Source organism: Pleurodeles waltl, chromosome 1_2 (assembly GCF_031143425.1).
Source record: "Pleurodeles waltl isolate 20211129_DDA chromosome 1_2, aPleWal1.hap1.20221129, whole genome shotgun sequence".
NCBI classification, from domain to species: domain Eukaryota; kingdom Metazoa; phylum Chordata; class Amphibia; order Caudata; family Salamandridae; genus Pleurodeles; species Pleurodeles waltl.
This window is the reverse complement of record NC_090437.1, coordinates 600,858,670-600,877,101: the sequence shown is the minus strand read 5'-3', so window position 1 is coordinate 600,877,101 and position 18,432 is coordinate 600,858,670. Positions and strand designations below refer to the sequence as shown.

Below are 18,432 nucleotides of genomic sequence, written 5' to 3'. Positions count from 1 at the left end.
CAGTGAATCACAACAAGAATCTGAGTATTTTGAGAAAGCGAGAATAACCAAACCCAATGCTCATACACTTAGAAGATCGATGGCTACCCCTTGTCCATCTCCAACAACTGATCAGAAAGCCGAGGATCTTCAATGTGTTTTCTGTGGTGTAGCCAGGACAAAGGCCAAAGAGATTGATGAAAGAACTAAGTATAGAGTATGTGAGTCTGAAAGGGCAAACATGCTTTTATCTGCAACTAGTTTCTTCCAAGATGAAGTTTTCAGCCGAGTTGCTGATCTAAACAGCGAGGTGAATGTACTTGCATCAGATTGTTATGGCCACCTGACCTGCATGTGTGCATACATTTGAAAATATGAGTGTACAATGAGCTACTAGCAGCAACATAACTGCCAATGTTCATTTAAGTTTGCACTCTTTGAAAATTAAAGATATATTTATTGACAGTTTTCTCATAAAAGAAGTCTTTTTAGGATCAACAAGGTGTGTTACAGAGCATCCAGATCTCAATACAGTTATATTCAAATTCACTACAGTTGGTATGCAGTACAGGTCATCTCTTAATATGCTGGTATATGTAATTTACACATCATTACAATTCTCCTGTCCTCTGCTGCAACAGTTCACATCATTTTCTCCCATTTTAAGTCTCCCGCTCTGGAACACTATATCAACATGTCTGATATATCATTATAACTAGGAAGTTTAACTTTGCGCTGGTAAGACAGTTCTGGTGCTGACACGTGGTCGAGGGTAAACAGGGCCCCTACCCAGGGGTGGGCTCCCTTCCATCACTGCCCCTCCCCTAGGCATTCCCAGTGGATGTCTTCACATTATACAACAGCTAGTTATTATAAATGTCACATCTTCAAGGTGCTCTCTACTTAGTATCACATTATTCTCTTTTAGAGTCTTCTCTTATAGTGACCGTCCACTCTCCCCCCCAGTCCACTTCAGCCCTGTGTATTGTCCATACTAGGCCCCAGGTGGGCTGCATCCACCACTCCCTCCCTATTCTCTGATCCATTTCCTCCCTCTAACATCAGTGCCTCCCAGGTTTCCAGTAATTCAGCCCAGAGTGGGGCGATTGGGTATTGTCGGACTCCCCGGGCCTCCTCTCGCCTCAGCGTCTGCAATTCCGCTTGCGCCCAGTTTGACACATCGCGTCTCCAGACCACCACTGAAGGGCCGCTAGGGGACTTCCAATGCATAGCGATTCGGCGTTTAAATAGCTCCAGGTCCAGGAATCTACTGCTAGTTTTCCGGGAGGCCAATCCCAGGTTCAGACCCAGCAGACACACAGAGGGGTCCATCTGCATGCTCACTCCCAACACTCCTTCCATGTCACCCAAGACACGCCGCCAGCCTTTCTGAATCTCAGAACAGTGCCACAACATGTGATCTAGGACCGCATCTAAAGCCCCGCATCTGGGACATGCCCGGGGGTCTCCCGCGTATATCACCTGTATCCTGTGCTGTGTAATGTATGTTCTATGGACATAATTGTACTGGATGTACTGTAGGCGGGTGTTGGGTGATACCCTACGGGGATGTGCCAGCACCCTCTGCCACTCTGCATCTGTCAGGCTTCTACCCAGTGTTGTCTCCCATCTTGCCCTAAGTTCTTGAAGGGATCCAAGTGTTCCCACACAGTGGGCTCTATACAATTTAGTAATGAGGTGAGTATCTCCCCCCAATGTCAGTAAAAGGTGAAGAATTGTATGAACCTCTGGCTCAGCGTTCACAGCGTGCCAATGTTCCTTAATGTCAGTGCTTGGTATAGGAGGAATTGACCCCTCGGGATTCCACTTTCCTCCTCCATATTAATGAAGGACCTCATCACACCTTCCCTAAAAAAGTCTCCCACGGTCTCTACTCCCACCGTGTCCAGGCCCCAACTTGAGCTCTTGGTAATACCTTCCATGGGGTGCCCTGGGGCAGCGCAGCCAAGGACAGCGCCGGTGAATAAGCTGACTTCATTCCCATGCATCTCAAGCACCTCCTCCAACATGCAGAGGTCACCGTCAACAAGACATTTCTCGCCGGTAGTGATACCCGGTTATTAAGCACTCGTGCCAATATCAGGTTCCCCCAATATCTTCTCCGGAAGTCACCCCGTCTAGTCGTCCTTCCCCTATAAACCATCTAGCCATCCATTGTAGTTGGCACGATAAATAATAGAGCTCGAATTCTGGAACCCCGTGGCTGCTCTCTTCAACAGGTTGACATAAGACAGAGAAGGCGGTTCGCCTACGGCCCTCATCCCATATAAGCTCTCAAAGCAATGTATTCAGTTCCCTGAACCAACTCGCCGGGATCGTTACCGGGAAATGATATAGCAGACGGGGTAACATGATCATTTTTGAGAGGGAGATCCACGCCATTGTGGATAATTTAAGAGAGTGCCAAAACGCCACTGAAGACCTCAAAGAGTGCAGAGTCCTACCCAGGTTACCATCCCGAAGGTCCCCTAGATCATGGAACACCCTTACCCCCAGATATTTAAAAGTACTGGGCGCCCATCCAATATCTTCCGGACAGGATAGTGGCCGCGGATCGCCCGCCCCCCACGGGAAGACGTTAGTCTTATTCCTATTGAGCCTAAGACCTGAGTGACCGGCAAACCCCTCCAGCAACTCAAGTGCCCATGGAATCCCAGTTTCACCCTTCCTCAGGTATATTAATATGTCATCCGCATAGAGTGAAATGTTATGCTCAACTTGACCCCACATCAATCCTCTGCCCCGGTCCTCCGCCCGAAACCTAGCTGCTAAGGGCTCAACAGCCAGTGCAAACAGCAGAGGAGATAACGGACATCCCTGTCTAGTCCCTCTGAATATAGGATAGACAGCCGACACCATTCGGCCCGTCCGCACCCGCGCCATTGGTTCACTGTACAGCAGATCAACCCACCGCACCCACCCTTAGCCCAGGCCCATCCGAAGCATCACTGCTCTAAGGTAATCCCACCTTACAGAATCAAACGCTTTCTCCAAATCCACTGAGAGACACACTGCTCTGGGCGGGCTCTCGGTGCTCGGCATATGTAGGAGGGCAAACAAACACCTAAGATTGAGGGATGTGGATCGTGCCGGTATAAAACCATTTTGATCCTCATGGACCAGGGAGGGGATATGTTGCACCAGTCTACTAGCCAGGATCTTACTTAGTATCTTAAAGTCGCAATTCAGCATAGAAAGTGGCCTAAAGGCAGTCACTGGCGCCTCACGCTCCTCAGTCTTGGGCAGGGGAACTACCAATGCCTCTCTCATTGTCTCAGTTAACATACCCAACCACAGCGCCTCTGCGTAGAGCTCGACTAACATGGGCGACAGGATATCCGAGTATGTCTTATAAAATTCCATGTGCTATAGCTGTCCTTCCTCTAGTGGGGGCAACGAGTCCAAATGAACTCCCAATGCCTCAGGTAAGGCTGTTACTAGTTTTCTGTACATAGTTTTATAGTAATCCAAAAATGCATTATTAATTTCAGCCGGCCCATGTACACGGACTCCTACTGTATTACATACGTTCATGATTGGGGCACCTCCCCCCTGAGGCCTCACCAGCCATGCCAGCATCCTGCCCGATCTGCCCTCCTCCGCGTGTATGGCTGCCTAATACCTCCGGTAACTGTGGTGCCTCAACTGATTTTCAGCTAAATTGTATGATGCTCTCGCCTCAAGGAGCCTATTCCATGTTGTCTGGTCCCTGCCCTCTGAATTCTCCGCCTTGTGTATTATCCTTTCTAGGCTGACAAGCTCACGTTCCAGTGTCCGTGTGATTCCCACTGTCTGTCCCATGCAATGTCCCCGGGTCACCACTTTAAGGGCCTCCCATTCCACCTACCTGGCATCTGTGGACCCTTTATTGACACAAATTTGCTCCAGTAGATGGGCTCTGAGTGCTTCCCTATAGGGTGGATCCTCTAAAGCTCCCAGCCTATGTCTCCACATCGGGATAGGTGATCTAATCTCCGCACAGTGCCAGGTAATAAGTAGCGGTCTGTGGTCTGAGAGGGTGCATCCCAGGTACTCTGAATGCGTTATTTCGCATACTAATTCCTCAGTGCACACCACTCTTATCTATTCTGGTATGCACCTGGTGCAAACCCGAGTAGTAGGAGTAATCCCTCTCCCCTGGGTGCTGATTTCACCACACATCCTCCAGTCCCCAGTGAGTCATCTAGTCCCTCAACCCTTTAGCCAATTTGAATGTTAGTGCCCCAGTTAATGGAGGAAGGGACCGGTCCAGCTCAGTGTCAAGGACACAATTAAAATCCCCTCCAACTACTAATTGGCCCCCCAGCTGCCTGGTGAGGCGGCCTGAGAGGCGCCGCAAGAAAGGCACCTGGTCCTGATTGGGGACATATATACAGCTTAGCACCACCTGTTTACCATGTAGTCTACCTTCAACAACCACAAACGTGCCCTCTTGGTCAATGTCAACAGATGTTTGCTCGAACGGGACCCCTGCTCTTACCCATACTAGCGCGCCTTGTGCAAAGGTTGAGTACCTAGTGGCAAATACCTGTCCACTCCATCTATTTGTCAACTTCACTGGAATTAAGATGGGTTTCCTGCAATAATGCAATGTGTACTCCTCTCCTCTTCAAGTAAGTCAAGACTCTGTCTTCTGGCCGGCGTCCCCATCCCCCTAATATTCCAAGTTAACAGATTATAGTCTGCCATTTTATATACGTTGTGTTAGGAGAGACCTCCCACTCCTGCATGCATCCACTACCGCAGGTCCCCGTCTCCCCCTCCCCACAGCCAGCATCTGCTTCAAGACAAAACTGCACAATCTCCAGCGCTTAACACACAACATGAAACTACAAACCCCAACTCCCTTTCCCCAGGGCACCGCTCCAACAGTAGGCTGCCCATTTAATGGTTTAAATGCACAACTAAAACAATATGTCATTCTGCATTCTCGCCGTACATGCCTCCGTGGTTGAGAATCCGGGGGGGGGAGGTTCTGCAGCCAACAGGACCCCAATTCAATTCAAAGCCCCCATCACTGGGCTGGGGTAGCCTATACAAACTCAACCCAAGTTGTTGGCAGTTTGGGGGGTCAGATAGGGAGCCCCATCCGGGCTACAAGAGTCCTCTTTTGATGATTCTGATGCTCGGTTGGAATCCCTTCCACTGGTCTCCATTGAAGAATCTCTGCACTGTAACAAAGCCACGGCCTCTAGAGCTGCTTTCTTGGCTGATTCTTTTTGAGCCTGGGTGGGCCTCGCTCTCAATCAGGGCTTGCATCGCAGTCTCCCTGGCCTCCTGCAGCTCCGGCGCCCTACTCGCTCCACTCTGCCAGTTGTACTCCCCCCGGCCTTATGCAGCTCTAACCATTGCCACGCCTCATCTGAAGTCTAAAAAAAGGTGGTATGATCCTCAGTGATCACCCTTAACCTGGCTGGAAACAGGAGGGAGTATTGAATCCCTTTGTCCCGGAGTGCTCTCTTCACTGCTATGTAAGAGGCTTGTTTGTTTTGTACCTCCGCTGTAAAATCTGGGAATAATGTTACTGTTCCGTTTGCAACCCTAAAGGGTCTAGCCTCTCTCCGCAGCAGCATGTTCCTATCTCGGTAATGCAGTAACTTGGCCACAAACACTCGTCGGGGTCTTCCCGGTGCCAGTGCCCTTGCCGGCACACGGTGCGCACGCTCCAATGCAAAAAAAGGGGTAAGGAGCTCCGGAGCCACATCTGTCCTTAGCCATCCTTCCAGGAAAGCCAACTTGCCCTCTCCCTCAGCACCTTCCGGTAGGCCTATGATTCGCACATTGTCTCTGCGATTGCGACCTTCGGCGTCTTCTGCCCTGCGTTCCAGACGTTGTTCACGTTCTGTGAGCTGGCGAACTGTGGCCCCAAGCTCCCGCTGTGCCGGTGAGAGTTCTGCTAGAGCCGCCTCGGCCACCTGGACCCTGTCAGCTAATTTCTGGTGGTCTGCCCTGAGCAAACTCACCTCCACCGAGACCTGGCCAATGCCCTGCTGGAGAGTCACCTTAGTGTCTTCTATTGCCCCCAGCATCTCGTCCAGCGTTGCCTGTAAGTGCGGGGCCACCGGATCAGCCATGGCTCCTCCAGTCGGGTCTCCCTCACACTTAAGGGCTTGCACTTTACTTTTTTTCCTGCCCTTGGAGCTCATCCGATACGTTGGGGTGAGTGACGCCCTCCCCACTGCTACCAGTATGTTCCGGACTCGCGGTTCAGCCAGCTATCCTTTTCAGCTCGCCCTCAGTCCCTCTCCTCACACTGAATCAACACAATTGGCCACTTGGGCAGGCCTCTGACACCTCCTTCTCCATTCTCTCCATTCATTCATATAGGTAACACATGTGTCCCTGTTGTCCGATTCCCGAAAAGAGATCTTGTGGTGTCCGGTCCTCGCCGGGACCCCGTCTCCCAGCCACTACCTTTGTTGCCGTATCTTCTGCTGTCTGGTTCACTCTGGCTCTTATCGCCAGGTAGGCCCTGCCCCTTGGGCACCTCTCGTTATATGCCACCAAGGACTGCCAGCACCAATCTCCACGACTAGGCCCCTCAACTTGCTGCCGGCTCTCTCTGCTATGCTGCCGCCCAAAGAGCTCTCCGCTCACTCAGCTGCACGCTCCCTCAGCCACTGGGAAATCAGCCGCTTCATACCTCGCCAGCGGAGTCGGCTCACTCGAAGCTCACTCTCAGCTTCTGGTGGGTTTCACCCGCAGGCCACAGCCGTTGCAGACTTTCCCAGCTGCCGGGCCTTGCCTCCACAGGCCCGATCCCGCGGTATCCTGCTCATTGTGTCACCTCGCGGGACACCGCACCCCCTCAGTTACCAAGGTGCTCCTGCCACCGCCACTCGTCTCACTTGGGAACCAGGCACCTTCTCGCCTGCAATCCGCTACTCGAAGCGGTGTGTCACAATCGTCTGCCACTCCGCTCCCGGCGCGCACAGCCCGGCTCCGGAGAGCCCGAAAACAGCCTCGGTCACCTGCGCCAGGGGTCCCCATCGTCCCCACACCGTTGTAGGCCACCTCCAGCTCCTGGAGGGTTATGGATGTTAAGGATAAAGTATAGGCCCTAGCGGAGCCACGCTCTTACGCATCTGCCATCTTGGGGGCCCGGGACACGCCCCCCATGAAACTGTATTTATCCATAATAATGAAATTACTATTTTTTTGGTGAGAATGTACAATGACAGAATTTGTTGTTGTCAGTCTAACAAAAAGAATGAGCCACTTATGGTGTTCTCAGCTGATTTGACTCCTGAAGTTCTTGCTGCCAAAATAAGAACATGGGATGAAGTGCAATCAGCAGGGACCATTTTATGAAATGTCCTGAAAGATTTAGAGTTTGGACTTAATGACAAATTTTGTGATGACCCAGAGCTCCACCAATCATGGAGTCGACAAGAATGCCTGATGTTGTCTTACCTTTTTTTGCATCATTGTTTAATACCAGTAAAGCAAAACTGTTATAAACTAAAGCTCTTGAGTTCAGAACAGAAGCTGACAACATTGATGATGGCTTTAAAGATATAAGCGATGAAGTGGAACACAAGCCCATGAACCAACAGGCTTATGCTGTGTGAATGTACTGTCTTTTCCAAATCATGTTTTATTAATTACATCGCAGCAAAAGGAAAACTCTGCTACTCAGGATGACTGCCCACGCAATCTATGACAAGTGCAAAAGTAGAGAGGCTAATCACTTTAATTAATAGGATTGGTATATCAACAAGTTATAATGACATAGTACGGAGCAGGAAGTTGTTAGCAGCTCATGCTGTAAAATCTTGTGAATCTGACAGCACACCACTTCCAAGTCACTTTACCAGGAAAGGATTTACAATTGCTGCAGTTGATAATTTTGATTTTAAAGACAGTTCTTCTTTGTCTGGAACATCCATCACACATAAACTGCCATGCTTTTTCAAAACTGTATTGATGAAGTAGCTGCTGGAAAACAAGCTCTGTCAGTTCTGAGCTGCAAACGTATATCCCAACTGCCTTGCCAACATGTGCAAAATCATTACAAGCCATCAATGCATCCCAGTCTACCAGAAAGTTTAAATGTGGCTGAGGACATGGATCTTCTTCTACCTGATGCTGTGGTCCATGAAGCTGATTTATCTGAATTTATTGTATTGCTTATTCAGTGCGAACTGAAGGATGAAGAAAAGCCAGTTCCTCCATGGGCTGAAGGTTTTGCATATCTTATCTCAGAAGTGAACAAGGCACAGGGTGCACTTCATTCAAATGACATAATGCAAAGCCAGGCAATGTTCAATACACTCAGTTCAAAATAAAAAGTTCTCTACTAAGTTCGTAGAGTTTGTCAAAGAAACTGAAGAAAAATCGAAACTTTGCAAGTACTGGGGAAATGTTTTACATATGCTAGCTCTAGTGAAAAACTTGGTACATGCTGATCGGGAAGGTGATTGTGAGCTGCACATGAAGACTGTGGAGTCACTGATTACTGTGTTTCGTGAATTTGATTTAATAAACTACCTGAGACATGGGTCCTTGTATTTGGAACGAGTGAAGAAACTAGAGGTTAAAAAACTGTACCTCTACAGAAAATTAATCCAAAGACATTTTGTGGTGAAAAACAGAGAGGGAAGATTCAATGCTGTGGCTCCAGGTCTGAAACTGGAACAGACGACCTAGAGATCACAGAAAAGCTCTGAGGTAATTGTTGGTCAGACACGTAAAAGTGAATATGTTGCTCAATGGCAGCTAGTTTACCATGAAGTCCTTTCTATTTGCAATGTTTTCAAAGAGATGACAAGTTCAAAATTAATGGACAATAGTGAAACTGTTCCTCACCACGAACTTGTGGGAAAGAGAGGGAAATATTTTAATAAGCATGTTGACAGCCTTTTTCATTTTATACAGCAAGAAAGAAACCCCTTTGAAATGACTGAGCCTGTTCAACTACACAACTTTGTGACCAAACAATATGTGGATAATGATATAAAGACACATCTACTAGATGTCCAGGAACATTGATAGAATCTATACACAGTACTGAATCAGGAGAGATTTGTATTGAAAGAGAAAAAGCTGCTTGTCATAATTACTAAAGGTAAATCCCACGCTTTAATTGCCATAGCAAGAGTTTTGTCCAAACAGCCACTACAAAACAGGTTACAAAAAAACAAGTTTCGCAAGCACACAGAGAGATGGATGTAGCAAAAGAAAGGAATTAATTTATCAAGGACATTCTGTTGCATGATCTTCCAACAATTTTTTTTTTTTTTTTTTTATGTTTCATTTTATTTTTTTAGGTGGGGAGCGACCCCTTAGGCAAGGGTCGCTCCCCTCGGGGGAAAAATATATTTAGGCCATTTCTGCCCCCCTTGGGGGCAGATTGGCCTATTTTGATGAGGCCAATCTGCCCCCAAGGGGGGCAGAAACCACTAGACACCAGGGAGTTTTTTCTTTGCGTGAATTTCACACAAGGGGAGCGACCCCTTAGGCAAGGGTCGCTCCCTAGGGGGGCAAATTTATTTTAGGCCATTTCAAGGCGCCAGGGCAAATTTTTTTTTTCTGTTTTCTTTTTTTGTTTGTTTGTTTTTTTAGAGATGGGGAGCGACCCATCAGGCAAGGGTCGCTCCCCAGGGGGGCAAATTGTATTTAGACCATTTCTGTCCCCCTGGGGGCAGATTGGCAGAGTTTAGGTCAATCTGCCCCCCAGGGGGCAGAAACCACTAGGCACCGGGGATTTGTTTTTTGGTGCCAATGTCACGCAGGGGGAGCGACCCCGTAGGCAAGGGTCGCTGCAGGGGGGGGGGTGGGGGGGTCTTGGGGGCAAATTTATTTTAGGCCATTTCTGCCCCCAGAGGGGGCAGAAACCTCTAGGCGCCAGGGTAAAAAAAAATTTGTGGTTTTTTTTTTTGTTTGTTTGTTTTTTTAGAGATGGGGTGCGACCCATCAGGCAAGGGTCGCTGCCCTGGGGGGCAAATTGTATTTAGGCCATTTCTGCCCCCTTGGGGGCAGATTGGCCGATTTTAGGTCAATCTGCCCCTAAGGTGGCAGAAAGGACTAGGCACCTGGGATTTGTTTTTTGGCACCAATGTCACGCAGGGGGAGCGACCCCGTAGGCAAGGGTCTCTCCCGGGGTGGGGGGTGGGTGTTAGGGGGGCAAATTTATTTCAGGCCATTTCTGCCCCCCCTGGGGGCAGATCGGCCTATTATTAGGCCGATCTGCCCCCGGGGGGGCAGAAACCTCTAGGCGCCAGGGGATTTTTTTTTTTGTTTTTTTGTTTTTTGCGAGATGGGGAGCGACCCATCAGGCAAGGGTCGCTCCACTGGGGGGCAAATTGTATTTAGGCCATTTCTGCCCCCCCCCCTGGGTCCAGCTGAGCTACAGGCCAAACTCCACAGGTAGGCACCTTGCAAAAAACACCTCTGTTTTCTGTGAAAAAATATGTTGTGTCCACGTTGTGTTTTGGGCCATTTCCTTTCGTGGGTGCTAGGCCTACCCACAGAAGTGAGGTACCATGTTTATCGAGAGACTTAGGGGAACGCTGGGTGGAAGGAAATTTGTGGCTCCTCTCAGATTCCAGAACTTTCTGTCACCGAAATGAGAGGAAAAAGTGTTTTTTGGGCCAAATTTTGATGTTTGCAAAGGATTCTGGGTAACATAACCTGGTCAGAGCCCCGCAAGTCACCCCATCTTGGATTCCCCTGGGTTTCTAGTTTTCAAAAATGCGCTGGTTTGCTAGGTTTCCCCAGGTGCTGGCTGAGCTACAGGCCAAAATCCACAGGTAGGCACTGCTTTTTATAAAAAAATGTGATGTGTCCACGTTGTGTTTTGGGCCCTTTCCTTTCGTGGGCCCTAGTCCTACCCACACAAGTGAGGTATAATTTTTATCGGGAGACTTGGGGGAACGCTGGGTGGAAGGAAATTTGTGGCTCCTCTCAGATTCCAGAACTTTCTGCCACAGAAATGTGAGGAACATGTGTTTTTTTAGCCAAATTTTGAGGTTTGCAAAGGATTCTGGGTAACAGAACCTGGTCCGAGCCCCGCAAGTCACCCCATCTTGGATTCCCCTAGGTCTCTAGTTTTCAGAAATGCACAGGTTTGGTAGGTTTCCCTAGGTGCCGGCTGAGCTAGAGGCCAAAATCTACAGGTAGGCACTTCGCAAAAATCACCTCTGTTTTCTTCCAAACATTTGGATGTGTCCACGTTGCGCTTTGGGGCGTTTCCTGTCGCGGGCGCTAGGCCTACCCACACAAGTGAGGTATCATTTTTATCGGGAGACTTGGGGGAACGCTGGGTGGAAGGAAATTTGTGGCTCCTCTCAGATTCCAGAACTTTCTGCCACAGAAATGTGAGGAACATGTGTTTTTTTTGCCAAATTTTGAGGTTTGCAAAGGATTCTGGGTAACAGAACCTGGTCCGAGCCCCGCAAGTCACCCCTCCTTAGATTCCCCTAGGTCTCTAGTTTTCAGAAATGCACAGGTTTGGTAGGTTTCCCTAGGTGCCGGCTGAGCTAGAGGCCAAAATCTACAGGTAGGCACTTCGCAAAAAACACCTCTGTTTTCTTCCAAAAATTTGGATGTGTCCACGTTGCGCTTTGGGGCGTTTCCTGTCGCGGGCGCTAGGCCTACCCACACAAGTGAGGTATCATTTTTATCGGGAGACTTTGGGGAACGCTGGGTGGAAGGAAATTTGTGGCTCATCTCAGATTCCAGAACTTTCTGCCACAGAAATGTGAGGAACATGTGTTTTTTTAGCCAAATTTTGAGGTTTTCAAAGGATTCTGGGTAACAGAACCTGGTCCGAGCCCCGCAAGTCACCCCATCTTGTATTCCCCTAGGTCTCTAGTTTTCAGAAATGCACAGGTTTGGTAGGTTTCTCTAGGTGCCGGGTGAGCTAGAGGCCAAAATCTACAGGTAGGCACTTCGCAAAAAACACCTCAGTTTTCTTCCAAACATGTGGATGTGTCCACGTTGCGCTTTGGGGCGTTTCCTGTTGCGGGCGCTAGGCCTACCCACACAAGTGAGGTATCATTTTTATCGGGAGACTTGGGGGAATGCTGGGTGGAAGGAAATTTGTGGCTCCTCTCAGATTCCAGAACTTTCTGACACAGAAATTTGAGGAACATGTGTTTTTTTAGCCAAATTTTGAGGTGTGCAAAGGATTCTGGGTAACAGAACCTGGTCCGAGCCCCGCAAGTCACCCCATCTTGGATTCCCCTAGGTCTCTAGTTGTCAGAAATGCACAGGTTTGGTAGGTTTCCCTAGGTGCCGGCTGAGCTAGAGGCCAAAATCTACAGGTAGGCACTTCGCAAAAAACACCTCTGTTTTCTTCCAAAAATTTGGATGTGTCCACGTTGCGCTTTGGGGCGTTTCCTGTCACGGGCGCTAGGCCTACCCACACAAGTGAGGTATCATTTTTATCGGGAGACTTGGGGGAACATATATTAGCAAAACAAGTGTTATTACCCCTTGTGTTTCTCTACATTTTTTCCTTCCAATTATAGGAGAGTGTGTAAAAAAGACATCTATTTGAGAAATGCCCTGTAATTCACATGCTAGTATGGTCACCCCGGAATTCAGAGATGTGCAAATAACCACTGCTCCTCAACACCTTATCTTGTGCCCTTTTTGGAAATACAAAGGTTTTCTTGATAGCAATTTTTTACTCTTTATATTTCAGCAAATGAATCGCTGTATACCCGGTATAGAATGAAAACGCACTGCAGGGTGCAGCTCATTTATTGGCTCTGGGTACCTAGGGTTCTTGATGAACCTACAAGCCCTATATATCCCCGCAACCATAGGAGTCCAGCAGACGTAACGGTATATTGCTTTCGATAATCTGACATTGCAGGGAAAAGTTACAGAGTAAAACGTAGAGAAACATTTATGTTTTTTTCACCTCAATTTCAATATTTTTCTTTTTCAGTTGTTATTTTCTGTAGGAAACCCTTGTAGGATCTACACAAATGACCCCTGGCTGAATTCAGAATTTTGTCTACTTTTCAGAAATGTTTAGGTTTCTGGGATCCAGAATTGGTTTCATGCCCATTCCTGTCACTGACTGGAAGGAGGCTGAAAGCACAAAAAATTGCAAAAATGGGGTATGCCCCAGTAAAATGCCAAAATTGTGTTGAAAAATTGGGTTTTCTGGTTCAAGTCTGCCTGTTCCTGAAAGCTGGGAAGCTGCTGAGTTTAGCACTGCAAACCCTTTGTTGATGCCATTTTCAGGGGGAAATCCACAAGCCTTCTTCTGCAGCCACTTTTTCCACTTTTTTGAAAAAAATGAAATTTACTCTGTATTTTGGCCAGTTTCTTGGCCTCCTTCAGGGGAACCCACAAAGTGGGTACCTCTAGAATCCCTAGGATGTTGGAAAAAAAGGACGCAAATTTGGCTTGGTTAGCTTATGTGGACAAAAAGTTATGAGGGCCTAAGCGCGAACTGCCCCAAATAGGCAAAAAAAGGCCTGGCACAGGAGGGGGAAAAGGCCTGGCAGCGAAGGGGTTAATCAGTGCAAAACTTCGGAGAGGCCGTTCAGACTGTTCTACAGATATCAGAAATAGTGTGCACTTTGCAAGAACTGCAGATTGTCTTTGACAGTTATGTTGAACTGTGCATTGTGCAGAACGAGTTCTGACTGTCACACAGTTGCCAATCTTTGGTACAGTGAGTTCAAGAGATCAGTCCCGCTAAGTGACCTTCCACTGATGTCATATTCTGTGCGTGGACATCTTGAAAGAGTGTTCTACTTGACCATAAGATGTGTAAATGTTTTGGATCATGCATATGTAGACAAAGATCCGTGTGAATTTGATTGGGAAGATATTGATGGGGTTCTAAAACCTATGAAATTTCTAAAGCCTCTTTCCAAAGAACTTACACGTTCATGTACTTGCAAAACCTGTGCTCCAAAAAGATGTCCCTGTTGATATGCTCTTCTCAATGTTCAGCATTCTGCAAATGTGCCAGGAGCAATTGCCAAAACAAATAAATACAGTGAACTATGAAAATGTGTCTAAACAGTTTATTTTCATATTCAGATTATAAACATTGTTTGGTGTATACAGAAAATGATTAAAAAACATTATTATTTGTTTAATTTCAATATATGTCTCTTCTTCCTTTATTATGAACACTGTTTTGGAAAATGTTGTAAGGGTTGCTTTGAGGAGTTATTTTCTGTCTCTATGAGACTACTTGATCTCCAAAACCTCTTTTGACACCAAAATTAAGTACATAGGTCTTATAGTTCCTGAAATATTACATCATCACTGCAACACATACACCATTTTTAAAATAGGCCTGGATCAGCAATGTCTACCCAAGCTAAATGATTTCTCTAATGATCCAAAAACACAAATCAAAAATGAAAATCTCTGGACAACAATTTTTTACAGAAGTATATTGGGAGGCCAAGATTTTGAATGGTGTAGAGGGTGATGACTTATTACAAGATCAAGTGTGTGAGGCGCTGAGCCATATGATGTAAATTTTTGGGTAATCAAGATATTGGAGTACACTTGATTATTGGGGTTTTGGTGCCCACACAACAAGCCTTAGGGATTTATTACTTATTTCCTCCCATGTGAAATTCTTGGCTCCAAATTCTGGTTTGGTGCAGGTGTCAGAGGTAAATGGAGCCCTGTTGGACTCAGCCCCCACTTTGCCTCCAGAAACATCAGCCCAGCAGAGGAAACAAAAATGCAGCCTACTATGTCATGCTACAAGCTCTCTAAAAAGGAAAACATTCTTCCAAAGGAAACAATCATTGGCAAGTCCATAGGTCTGTGAATGGTCATCAGCCTTTTGACTTTGTAAATACTTATTTTGTTTGTCATGGTTTTTGCAAAAACTTTATTTTTGAGGAAGTTGCTGGCACTCATAGATCTAAAGGAAAAAAAGTATGTTTTTCTCACAGAATATACACATTGCCAAAGTAGTCTCTGGCATCTAAAGGAAGTACTTTGTGCGGGATATGCTCCTTGTGCTCACAGTGAAGTTAGCTAGTGACTGAAGTGGGATGACCCATTGCCCCATGCTGTATGCTGTAGTGTGTGTAAGAAAAAGGTGAATGACAAATATCAGACCAATGAATAAAGAGGGCTGGCTGAAGACCCTATAACTATATTTTATATCTAACTTTAGTAAATACCAAAAGGTTGTGGTCAACCCTAGACCTATAATCAACATATGAGAGATGAGATTGGTAAGGAAGAAAATACAATATTTTCTATGTATTTTATGTATTATACATTGTACTTATGTAGGCTATGTTTTTAATTTTACTTATACTGACCGTTAACATAGTATGTATTACAAATTAAATGTTTTGGCACTTAATAATTGGTATTAAATTAGCTAAAAGAGATAAAATATTTATTGAATCAAATGTAAATATTGCAACATTTATACAGATGCCACTTCACTGGGGTATCGTACTAAAAATCAGACTTCTCACCTACAGCATCACAAGATCTCTGCAACAAACCCATTAACCTTCTCAGACAAAGGGCCAGACTGGCATATCTACCGCTTTGTAGGGTGACCAGACATCCCAGATTTCCCCGGACAGTCCCGGTTTTTAGAGGACTGTCCCGGTGTCCCGATGGTTCTCTTAATTTTAAACAAATGTCCCGGTTTTTGGGACAAAGGTCAAATTATTACATAAATGTCCCAGTTTTTCGGACAAAGGTCAGATTATCTAGGGAAGCATAAGTTCAAGGTATGCTCTCCTTTAACAGACGCCTACAGAGTATGCAATAATTAAAGTATTTTATCTGTTACTATGAGGCAACACAGTCCCCTGTCTGCTCCCAGCAGAGAGAAGGAGTGGGGGGGGGGGGGGGCAGGGAGAGGTGGGTGGGGGTGGGTTGGGGATGCAGGGTGGGAGGTCAAGCCATAGCTAATTTTATATGTATAGTCTTGAAAATGTGTGTGTGTGTGTATATATATATATATATGTGTGTGTATATATATATATTTATATATATATATATGTATACACACATGTATAGGCACACATTCACACAGCTACACAAAAAACGGGACATGCCAGATATAAAAGTGAGTGTAAAGTTGTTAGTCCATCTTTTATGTCTGACCTGTCCCGGTTTTTGCTCCTCAAAATCTGGTCACCCTACCACTATGGCATTTTACTGCTACATACATGCCAACATTTCACAAGTGAAAAGTGGGAGATTTTGAAAAAGAAATCGGGGAAATGCATTTTCCTCACTGACATATATTTAAACAAAGACAATTTCAGGTAGGAGACAGATGAAATACAGCCATTTTTGCTTAAAAAGTGGAACTCTCCCGCCTCAATTGCATACATGCCAAAATTTGAGGACAGTTGGAGGTTTTTAAAAAACTAAATCGGAGAATGTATTTCTCCCATTGACTTCTGTTGAGGCCTAAATAGGATCTGTTGTCCAGAACTTCAAAGTGTGCTTCCGCAGTATTGGATATCAGAAATGTAAATGTACATTTTTTTTTATCTGTCAGGAGCTAGGAGAAAGTGCTATGGCAGGCAGAGAGAGCATGCCAAAAATGTTGTGCAGTGGCCTATAGGAGCGGGGTACTGGCAGTGCATAGTCTGAGTCACACAAGACCAGTCATTGTCAAAGACCCCTGCAGAGGAATCAGGTTTTTCCATACAGGAATCAAGAGGTGGGAGACTAGCCTTGAAATCTGTAGTCTCCCACTTGAACTGGAGGGTTGCCATGTGTGATGACAATAGACCCGAATTGGGCGGGAGACTTGATTTTTGTAAGTCAAAAATTGTTTTATTGTGACTGTGTCTCATCTAAAATGTCCCATTTCCTCTTCTGAAATGTTAACATGTATGAAATTGGGTCTGTTGACATGTATGCTGCTGGGACCTAGTATTGCTAGTGTTTCAAATGTTGAGAACCACTGCAGGTGCACCGTCGTGTGACTATAATACCCTATTCTGAATAGAGCGCATGTGGCAGCCACAGACTCCCGCCTTATTACTACATTAAAACAATCGCAAGAGGGCACATGCGCAGAAAGCACCCGAACTCAGCGGCAGCTGCCTCTGTATTGCGTGCTACAGTAGAGATGTAAAGCTTCTACAGTTTCCAGGGCGACGCTTTGCTGACCAATAGACTTGCGTAAAAGGTTGTCACCTGATGCCCGTCGAGGCCGGAAGTTGCTAACATGGCCGCGGTCTGGAAGCTGTTGTGAATTGCAAGTTCAAAGAGTCCTTCACGCAGGAGACATCTCAGTGGTTAAGAGGGGGATGGTCTGCCTCGAGTGCCCTAGCGATGTCTTTACGGGGGGTAGAGACGCTGCAAGTCAGGGGCCTGCAGCCCGAAGAACCGCCAGACAGCGGGAGCAGCTACAGCAGCAGCGAGTCTGAGTAAGAGTAGAACCTCATTCCTCTCACCGTTACTTAATAATACCCACGCCACATCTGAAGTCAGTCCTTGCTCATTGTCCCATTGATCCCTTTACCTGCAGCCGACGGACCCCAACCAACCTAGACAGGGCAAGTTAGGTGAATAGATGCTTCCGTCAAATCATTCCATCTTGGAATAGTTCACTTGCACTTTTAGCTTTGCATTTTTGGTACCCGTAGCTTTGTTTTCCTGCTAACCGTAGTTTTGTTTTGCGTTCTCGACTTAAAGCACCCTTGTGAAAAGACTATTTCCAAAGCATGAGGTACTCGCAGCTTGCGCGCATTGGGCAGCTTGCTTGGTTCAGAACTCTTTCTTAACACCGCCAGAGCTTTATAGCCCCACGGAATTATAGTTGCCAATGTCAGTCGAAAACGGCTGTCCCAAGTTCCCTTGACGCTAACACGTTGGTCCTACTTCCATTTGCCACTGTCATGCCTTTTACTTAATTAATATTTGAGTATAACGAGCGATCTCGCGAGTGCCCGATTAAATATGCGCGTTAGACTCTGAAACTGAGGATCATGTCACAGTTACGTCTCAGCCGCTCTCCGCTCTCCACTCCCCACTCCCAGGTCTATTATTCGTGGCAGGGTGCCTTCGCGTGTTTAGGGAAACGTTCCGAATGGGCTACTACTATGGTCTGCCCTCTTTGCTTAGCTACAACACAAGTAAACAAACGCACACCGAAGTCCAGTGCGTGCTTGCGACTTGAACCCTTAGCCATGTATTACATAAATAACAGTTATTTCAAGTACTTCTTCGAAGCTGTAAGGTTCTAAGTAGGAGGCATTTTTTTAACCATAAGCATCTTCTATGAATAACAAGACCGCTTGTACGTGTTTTGCATTTTTGATAATTTGTCATTTTACATAGGTTAGCCTTTTTAGTGAAAGTTTGCCAGTCGTTTCAGAGCTTGTATTTCACGGAAGAGAGGTGACTGAAATATTCAGTGCAATTTACAGTGCTGAATTAATTGTAGGCTATTTAACTTCCCTAAACGAATCAAAAAGTTAAATTGATGTTTAACACCACATTTCA

The 18,432-nt window shown here is 46.3% G+C and overlaps 1 protein-coding gene across 2 annotated transcripts in view; it reads left to right on the top strand.

Annotated features, from left to right (window-relative positions):
• The window catches only part of INTU (inturned planar cell polarity protein), a 361,378-nt gene that overhangs the window by 45,592 nt on the left and 297,354 nt on the right, over positions 1-18,432 (top strand). The window contains exon 1 of one of the 2 annotated variants that reach the window (XM_069242349.1): positions 17,143-17,354. The exons of the other annotated variant lie outside the window; for it this stretch is intronic. Within the exon in view, the coding sequence (XP_069098450.1) occupies positions 17,260-17,354 (95 nt within the window). The 5' untranslated portion in view covers positions 17,143-17,259. Of the gene's footprint in view, positions 1-17,142; positions 17,355-18,432 lie in introns of those variants that run through there. 2 annotated transcript variants of the gene reach the window in all.